The sequence below is a fragment of the Rhinopithecus bieti genome, unplaced genomic scaffold (genome assembly GCF_001698545.2).
Source record: "Rhinopithecus bieti isolate Rb0 unplaced genomic scaffold, ASM169854v2 scaffold_15296, whole genome shotgun sequence".
Lineage (NCBI taxonomy): Eukaryota > Metazoa > Chordata > Mammalia > Primates > Cercopithecidae > Rhinopithecus > Rhinopithecus bieti.
In genome coordinates this window covers 3,603,399-3,612,934 of record NW_016809075.1, presented here as the reverse complement: position 1 = coordinate 3,612,934, position 9,536 = coordinate 3,603,399, and the positions used below count along the sequence as shown (strand labels likewise).

Here is a 9,536-nt window from a genome sequence, read left to right as displayed (position 1 = left end):
GGAAAAAAAAGGAAGAAAAGGAAGAAAAGGAAGAAAAGGAAGGAAGGGAGGGAGGAAGGGAGGGAGGGAGGGAGGGAGGGAGGAAGGAAGGAAAGAAGGAAGGAAGGAAGGAAGGAAGGAAGGAAGGAAGACAACATAGCCCCAGCTTCGGCAATGTGGCAAAACCCTGTCTCTACAAAAAAAAGAAACACAAAAATTAGCTGGGCACGGTGAGGTGCACCTGTAGTTTCAGCTACTAAAGAGGCTCGAGGTAGGAGGATCACGTGAGCCCAGGAAGTCTAGGCTGCAGTGAGCCACAATTGCACCACTACACTCCACCCTGGGTGACAGGGGTAAGACCCTCTCTCAAAAAAACAAAAATAGCTGGACACAGTGGTTCATGCCTATAATCCCAGCACTTTGGGAGGCTGAGATGGGCGGATTACCTGAGGTCAGGAGTTGGAGACCAGCCTGGCCAACATGGCAAAAGCCCATGTCCATTAAAAATACAAAAAAAGGCCTGGCACGGTGGCTCAAGCCTGTAATCCCAGCACTTTGGGAGGCCGAGACGGGCGGATCACGAGGTCCGGAGATCAAGACCATCCTGGCTAACATGGTGAAACCCCGTCTCTACTAAAAAAATACAAAATCTAGCCGGGCGAGGTGGCGGGCGCCTGTAGTCCCAGCTACTCCGGAGGCTGAAGCAGGAGAATGGCGTGAACCCGGGAGGCGGAGCTTGCAGTGAGCTGAGATCCGGCCACTACACTCCAGCCCTGGCAATAGAGCGAGACTCCGTCTCAAAAAAAAAAACAAAAAAACAAAAAAAATTAGCTCAGTGTGATAGAGTGCACCTGTAATCCCAGCTACTTGGGAGGCTAAGGCAGGAGAACTGCTTGAACCCAGGAGGCGGAGGTTGCAGTGAGCCAAAATTGCACCACTGGACTCCAGCCTGGGGCACAGGCTGAGACTCTGTCTCAAAAAAACAGAAAAAATACATCAAATTAGGAAGCACTACATGGAGAAATGGCATACATCCTGAGAAAAAAGACTGAATATTACCATGATTAATGCTTGAGCTCTCCCAAATACAGTGCTTTATTAAATTCCATAAAATTCACAACCAGGTTTGCTTGGTATGTTATTAAACTTAAGAAATGCTATTTCGCCGGGCGCGGTGGCTCAAGTCTGTAATCCCAGCACTTTGGGAGGCCGAGACGGGCAGATCACGAGGTCAGGAGATCGAGACCATCCTGGCTAACCCGGTGAAACCCCGTCTCTACTAAAATACAAAAAACTAGCCGGGCGAGGTGGCGGGCGCCTGTAGTCCCAGCTACTCCGGAGGCTGAGGCAGGAGAATGGCGTGAACCCGGGAGGGGAGCTTGCAGTGAGCCGAGATCTGGTCACTGCACTCCAGCCTGGGCGACAGAGCAAGACTCCGTCTCAAAAAAAAAAAAAAAAAAGAAAAAGAAAAGAAATGCTATTTCTTGCCAGGTGCAGTGGCTCATGCCTGTAATCCCAGCACTTTGGGAAGCTAAGGCAGGTAGATCACCTGAGGTCAGGTGTTTGAGACCAGCCTGGCTAACACAGTGAAATCCCGTCTCTACTAAAAATATAAAAATTAGCCAGGCATGGTGCCGGGCGCCTGTAGTCCCAGCTACTTGGGAGGCTGAGGCACAAGAATCGCTTGAACCAGGTAGGCAGAGGTTGCAGTGAGCGAAGATCAAGGCACTACATTCCAGCCTGGTTAACAGAGTGAGACTCTGTCTCAAAAAAAAAAAAAAAAAAAAAGGTTTAGGAACTACTTCTAGGCCAGGCACACACATGGAATCCCAGCATTCTGGGAGGCCAAAGTAGCAGCATCACTTGAAGCCAGGAGTTCAAGATCAGCCTAGGCAACATAATGAGACCTCAACTCTACTAAAATTAAAATTAGCTGGGCGTCATGGCATATGTCTGTAGTCCCAGCTACTCAGGAGGTTGAGGCAGGAGGATCACTTGAACCCAAGAGTGGCAGGCTGCAGTGAGCTATGATCACGAAAGTGCAGATCACACCTGGTGACAGAGAGAGACCATCTCAAGGAAGAAAGGAGGGAAAGAAAGAGAAAGGAAGAAATAAATAAATAAAAGAAAAAAGGAAAGAAAGGAAGGAAAAGAAAGAAAAAAGGGCCAAGTGCAGCAGCTCCCGCCTGTAATCCCAGCACTTTGGGAGGCCAAGGTGGGTGAATCACCTGAGGTCAGGAGTTCGACACCAGCCTGACCAACATAGTGAAACCCTGTTGCTACTAAAAATACAAAATTAGCAGGGCATGGTGGCACATCCTGTAATCCCAGTTACTTGGGAGGCTGAGGCAGGAGAATCACTTGAACTGCTCGAGGCAGAGGTTGCAGTGAGTCAGTATCATGCCATTGTACTCCAGCCTGGGCAACAAGAGGGAAACTCTGCCTCAAAAAAGAAAAGAAGGGGCCTGGCGTGGTGGTTCATGCCTGTAATCCCAGCATTTTGGGAGGCTGAGGCGGGCGGATCACCCAAGGTCAGGAGTTCAAGACCAGCCTGGCCTAAATGGTGAAATCCCATCTCTACTAAAAATACAAAAAATTAGTCAGGCGTGGTGGGGTGTGCCTGTAATCCCAGCTACTCGGGAGGCTGAGGCAAGAGAATCGCTTGAACCCAGGAGGCGCAGGTTGCAGTGAGCTGAGATCACACCACTGCACTCCAGCCTGGGTGACTAAGTGAAACTTCATATTAGGAAAAAAAAAAAAAAAGAAAAGAAAAGAAGGAAGGAAGGAAGGGAGGGAGGCAGGCAAGAAGAAAAGGGAAGGGAGGGGAGGGGAGGGGAGAGGAGAGGAGAAAAGAAGGCCACTTCTAAAAAACTGAAATAGCTGGGTGTGGTGGCTCATGCCTGTAATCCCAGCATTTTGGGAGCCCAAGGCAGGTGGATCACAAGGTCAGCAGTTCGAGACCAGCCTGGCCAACACAATGAAACCCCGTCTCTACTAAAAATACAAAAAATTAGCCAGGCATGGTGGCACACCTGTAGTCCCAGCTACTCGGGAGGCTGAGGCAAGACAATCACTTGAACCCAGGAGGTAGAGGTTGTGGTGAGCCAAAATCGCACCACTGCACTCCAGACTGCACAACAAAGCGAGACTCCGTCTCAAAAAAAAAAACAAAAAACTGAAATAGAACTCAAATATCTAAAAACAGCAAAGACTTTGTACAGTACACAGTTAGGAAATGTCACAGCCTGAATCTGTGTGTCCCTCCCAAAATTCATATACTGAAATTCTAACTCCTAATGTTGTTGTATTAGGAGATGGCATCTTTGGGAGGTCATCGGGATTCGAGATCATGAGGGTGGTGCCCTCATAAACGGGATTAGCACCCTTAGAAAAAATGACGGGAGACAGCTTGCTTCCTCTCTCCTCTGCCTTGTGAGGATACAACGAGAGATGATGATCTGAAAACCTCAAAGCAGGCCCTTACCAGATACTACATCTGCCAGCACCTTGGACTTGGACTTCCCAGCCTCCAGAACTGCGAAAACTTAATGTGTGTTGTTTATACCACCCAGCCTATGGCAATGTATTACAGCAGGCCCAGGTGCCTAAGACAGTATAGCACTTTCTCAACCATACATCAGGGTTATGAAATAATTAGGACATTATGGCAGTAGCAGAGAGATAGACCAAAGAAATATGGGAAATTCTGAAACCAGGGCATCTAGGTAAGGTATGTGAACCTATGACAGAGCAGGTATGGTCAGTCGGGGATAGAAATGATGGACAGTTAAACCCCAGGTGCAGGGATAATCCATCTTCTGTCCATCATCTCCACACAATGTTGTGAATTCAGTGCAGAGCTGTCTATTGCAGTGAATTCTTAAAATTGTATGTTACCTCAGAAGCCACTGTGAATATGGCTTTAACTTTCTCATACCAGAAGCAGAGCTTAGTCACCCTTAATATAGTTTCCAGTTCTATGCCTCCTCCCATTTCCTCCATGTGGTCAATCCAGTTACCTGCCTTACACAGCTACCTCCCTGTGACCACCTCCCCATGAGACGGCTAGATGCAAATTGCTAGAAATCATCCAAATGACCCCACACAAGGAATGCACAGAGAGGCTGCAGGGACCACCTCTCAGTCACCATGTGACTGCACGGAATTCCCATCTGCTTGCTCTAAACTCACCAACAAGAACTCCCAGAGTCTCCAATAAAGGCATCTGTCCAGATTCCTCTGTCTTGTTCCCTGGTTAGGTGTGTATGTCAGTCCTAAACAGCCATCCTCTTCCTGTTGGCCTACAAGGAGAACTATCCTTTCTCTCTGGGATCTACTACCTAGCAGCCTGTTTCACCCACAGTTCACAAGGAAACCCACATTCAGAAAGTTCAACAAGCCTGAGGACCATTCATGTGAAGATGTGGCCCACTCCTAAGAAATGAGTGAGGGAGCCGGGTGCGGTGGCTCACGCATGTAATCCCAGCAATGTGGGAGGCCAAGGCGTGCGAATCACCGAGTTCGAGGCCAGCCTGGCCAACATGGAGAAACCCCCCCGTCTCTACTAAAAACACAAAAAATTAGCCAGACGTGGTGGTGCATGTCTGTAATCCCAGCTACTCGAGAGGTTGAGGTAGGAGAATCACTTGAATCCAGTAGGCAGAGGTTGCGGTGAGCCAAGATCGCACCACTGCACTCCAGCCTGGGCAACGAGAGCGAAATTCCATCTCAAAAAAAAAAAAAAAAAAGAAAGAAAGAAATGAGTGAAGGAAACATTCTGGGAGCTCCACACACCCTAGTCTCCTCTCCTCATGATGTGATTCATGGTCTCAATTCTCACCAGTGACCAGATGTTTTACCTGGAGTCAGTTTAAAGTTCTGACCTCTGGTGTCTTTTCTGTGACACCAAAAGTGTAAACACCGACCAGTTCTAACACTAGCTAGGTGTCTAAGAGTTCAGTTCTGACACCACTCAGAATTAGGACGGACCCTACAAGTTCAGGGCTCAGTCTCCCAACATGCCAGTTCACATGCCAGTCATAAGGCACAGGGCCACCCACACTTCTGAACAACTGTGTACAAATCATGAGCTCCCATAATCTCCTCCTCGGGTTCAACAATTTGCTAAAACTATTCAAAGAACTCAACAAAACATGTTACTTAAGTATAACTCAGGAACAGGCAAATAAGAGCTAAAAAGTGGCAGGGAAAGGGGAGTGGAGAGGCTACGCTCCTCATCTTAGAGTGCACCACCCTTCCAGCACATCAATGTCCTCATCAACCTGGAAGCACTCTCTGAATGTCTTTGCTCAAAAATGGTTACATAACTCAATCTCCAGTCTCCACTCTTTCCTGAGGTAGGGACTGGAGCTTAAAGTGACAACCCTCTAGTCATGGGTTTGGTCTTTCTGGTCACCAGTCTCCACTCTGAAAGTATCCAGGGGTTCCACAGTCACTTCATTAGCTTAGGAAATTCCAAAAGTTTTTAAGATCCCTGTCTCAGGAACTGCAGACAAACACCAAACATATTTATTACACCACAGAAGCAAATACACTCTTAATTCATAAACCTTTCCTCCAGCAGAAAGAAACTAAAGGTGTCTTTCTCTAAGTCTGACGCTCACAGATATTTGCAGAAATTACACTCTGACTAAACCAACTCTGTGGATACAAAACCAAACTGCTGACAATGTTGAATTTTACCCAAGCTCTATAATCCTACAGAATAGCTATGATTAAAACACTCTCCGCCACCATGGCCCTTGGTGTTCCAGAGAAGCAGGATACTGGGGGGAAAAAAACCCCTTCCTATTACTAATTTAGATGTCCTTTATTTTACCCCTAAGAAAGCCAGACAGGCGGCTGGCCACGGTGGCTCACACCTGTAATCCCAGCACTTTGGGAGGCCGAGGCGGGCAGATCACAAGGTCAGGAGATCGAGACCATCCTGGCGTTAAACCCAGGAGGTGGAGCTTGCAGTGAGCTGAGTTTGCACCACTGCACTCCAGCCTGGGCGACAGAGCGAGACTCTGTCTCAAAAAAAAAAAAAAGAAAAGAAAATATCCTGTGTTTGAAGAATCCAGCAAAATCACTCAAACTCACTGTTTATGTATATAGGAGGAAAGGAAACTATAAGACGTCTGTATTCTATAGCTTAAACATGAAAAGCACAAGTATTTATCCCTTTCAGACAACAGAGATGTCACATTACTATTACTTCCATGACTTCTTTACTAATATTTAATTCACTAATATTTAATATTTAAAAGTCCATCTGATAGGACTTGGCATTAATCACCAAAGTCCAGATGAAAAGATACAGAACAGTTATCTATTACGACAAAATACCCTGCAAAGAAGAAGATGATATTTTAGAGAATCTCTGTATTTCACCAATTTATCTACTACACTTTTTTGTGGAAATGTATTCGTTTCTCTGTAGCCATAATGGAAGACTGAATTTCCCTGTTTCTCCGAGATTCTTATCCCCAGTATCATTCTCAAGGCTAAGTCCTGGGATTGATCTGAAATCACCCAAAAGAAGAAAACACACCTGAGAAACCTACCGCACATGTTGTGGGGGAAGAAACTACATAAATAAGAATTTTTTTTTTTTTTTTTTTTGAGACGGAGTCTCGCTCTCTCGCCCAGGCTGGAATCCAGTGGCACGATCTCGGCTTACTGCAAGCTGCGCCGCCCGGGTTCACACCATTCTCCTGCCTCAGCCTCCCCAGTAGCTGGGACTACACATAAATAAGAATTTTTAACAACTTGAATGTAAGACTCGATAATTGTTTTTCCTCAAATCTACTTTCTGCCTCTTTGTAAACATTTTGTCTTGTCTTTCAAGCACTACTGATGAAATACATTTTACATTTAATGAAAAACAGGATCAAATAAGCGAACACATCTTTTTAAGGGTTTACAAACCCAGGGAGAGGCAGTGCTGACCTGGAATACAGACATTTACCTGATTCCAGTGTCAGGTGAGGTCACCCTATCACCTAGGACATCTCCCCAGCCCCATCCTGGCTCACTGAGTGCTCAGTGACCAACCTCCCTGAAGACAGTGAATTGTGCCCCGCTCAGTCTGCCCCAAGCGCATTTTAACTTTCAGGTTCTTGTACCATTTCAATGGAGTGGGTTTTCCTTCCCCTTTGAGATAGTTTTTCTCCCTTCATGACTTAAACAATCCAGAGGTCAGGAATCATTTGTGTCTTTTCCTCTCAGTAACAGCCTAAGATTGGCTAACCATCAATGTGTCCCTAAGAAATGGAAACTGGGGTTGAGGAAGAAAAACTGAGTGTCCCAAAGGGTAAACTTTTCAGAGGGAGGGGATACCGGGAGACTCCTCCCACCTCAGGGCATCCAGCTGCTCCCGTGAGAGGCCCCACCCCTACACCTTAAGCTGTCCTCTGGGAGGAGTGACCCAGGCGTTGATAATAATCACTAGATCCTCCAAGAGAAGTGGCAGCTGTGGGTATCTTGGGTCAGGTCCAGGCAGTTCTGAAAATCAGGACCAGGAAAAGATAACGGGCCACATCACCGTGTAAAGTTTCCAAAGGGGAAACTCCACCCAAAGACATTCTGATTAGGCATGGGGGCTTAGGAAAGATAAAAGGAAGGATAGCACAAAAATGTTCTACTGCAGAGTGTCAGGTTCTTATTCTCTGCTTCCCTCTCAGGTTACAAGTACACAAACAGGAGGCCGAGCGCAGTGGCTCACGCCTGTAATCCCAGCACTTTGGGAGGCCGAGGCGAGCGGATCACCTGAGGTCTGGAGTTTGAGAGCAACCTGGTCAACATGGCGAAACCCAGTCTCTACTAAAAATACAAAAAGTAGTCGGTCTTGGTGGCGCATGACTGTAATCCCAGCTACTCGGGAGGCTGAGGCAGGAGAATTGCTTGAACCCGGGAGGCGGAGGTTGCAGTGAGCTGAGATCTTCCCACTGCACTCCAGTTTGGGCGACAGAGAGAAACTCTTGTCTCAAAATAAATAAATAATCCACAAACAGAAAACAAATCCTTTCAAAATAGGATGGTGAAAGAAACTATAAACAACTAAAATACAGTGTCTGAAATGTAGAACAAAACCAGTTGATAATGTTGTGATTTGGGGAGGGGTCACCTTTGGGAATGCGGAGAAGGAACCTGAAATTTAGGCATTTATTCCCAGCCCTAGAAAAAGCTAGACTTAAAAAAACGGGAGTCGTAGGTTTGAGACTCTTTTTCCAGTACGTTTGGAAGACTCGGAGGGAGACAGTCCCCCGGAAAAAAAGAGGATGGACTTGGAAGCCCACAGCCCACAGCTCCTCCCATGCACGAACCCTACACCCGAGACGGGATTCCTCCTTGTGACCCTCCCGTGTCCCAGCACAATCGGGGGAGAGGCGGGGCTGCGGGCGCAGAGCTGCCCAGAAAGGGCTGCCGGGCCGGGGCCGGGGCCGCAGTCGCCGCGCAGGGACGGGACAGGACGCCCGGGGTACCAGCTACGGCCCAGCCCCACCTTGTGGCCGAGGGGACAGAGGGCCGAGCTTCGCCCGGGAACTCAAGTCCCAGACCCTGGAGTCGCTGCAGGGAGGCCAGGGACCTTCCACAGCCGGTTCCGGCCGGTTCCCACAAGCCCCTCCCCCAGTCTCCAGACGCCCGGCCCCGCACACGCACCATTTCCTGGCTTCCAGGGTGTCCCGGGGTCCTGCCTACGGCTCTCTCCGGCCTGTGCAGGTCCCAGCACGCCAGACGGTGCGGTGGAGCCACCCGGACCACTGGAGAAGCGGAGACCGGAACCCAAACGCAGCGGACGCGAAACAGGAAGACCCCGCGGAGTTGTTGAACGTTGCCCCCCGTCCCCCCTTTCAGAGTTCCTGATTGGATGGTTTGCAGGTCCCCGCCCCAGAGCCCCTGGTTGGGTGATGCTCCAAGTCCTGCCCCCTTGGCACTGAGTGACAGGAGAAGCAATGCGATATGTGGCTGAGCAAAGACAGATTGACAGGGTCTTGGCCACTGCCCTTCGTAGGCGGGGCTTCCTCCCACTGTAACCTTCTGTGCCGGGGAGAATATTTGCGTTTAAGCAGAAAGTGTTTCAGACTCTGCAGAACTGACGCTGGCGTGTTTCTGCACTCAGGGTACCCTTCCTGCTTTTTCCTCCCGGACACAGAGTCACAAGTGTGCACAGGGAATGACAGACTCGGCGTCCAGTGGAGCCATCCGCTGGCCTCAAGAGTAGGAGGCCCGCCCAGGCCAGGCCAGACCACAGTGTAACAGGAGGGAGGAGGGCTTGCTTCTTTCAGGCAAGAAAATTAAAACCGACAAAGAAATAAAATTATTAAATGCATAGGAAAAACTGGAGTTTTTATGACAGCGATCATCTGTAAAGAAACCAAGAAAAGGCCGGGCGCGGTGGCTCACGCCTGTAATCCCAGCACTTTGGGAGGCCGAGGCGGGCGGATCACGAGGTCAGGAGATCTAGACCATTCTGGCTAACACGGTGAAACCCCGTCTGTACTAAAAATACAAAAAAATTAGCCGGGCGTGGTGGCGGGCGCCTACAGTCCCAA

The 9,536-nt window shown here is 48.6% G+C and overlaps 1 protein-coding gene across 1 annotated transcript in view; it reads right to left on the bottom strand.

Moving 5' to 3' along the window:
- ZNF564 (zinc finger protein 564) overlaps nucleotides 1–8,852 on the bottom strand; it is a 26,344-nt gene extending 17,492 nt beyond the window's left edge. Inside the window, exon 1 of the mRNA XM_017888491.1 lies at nucleotides 8,644–8,852. Within this exon, the coding sequence (XP_017743980.1) occupies nucleotides 8,644–8,646 (3 nt within the window). The 5' untranslated portion in view covers nucleotides 8,647–8,852. The remainder of the gene's footprint in view (nucleotides 1–8,643) is intronic.
- Between the last annotated feature and the right edge of the window lie 684 nt (nucleotides 8,853–9,536).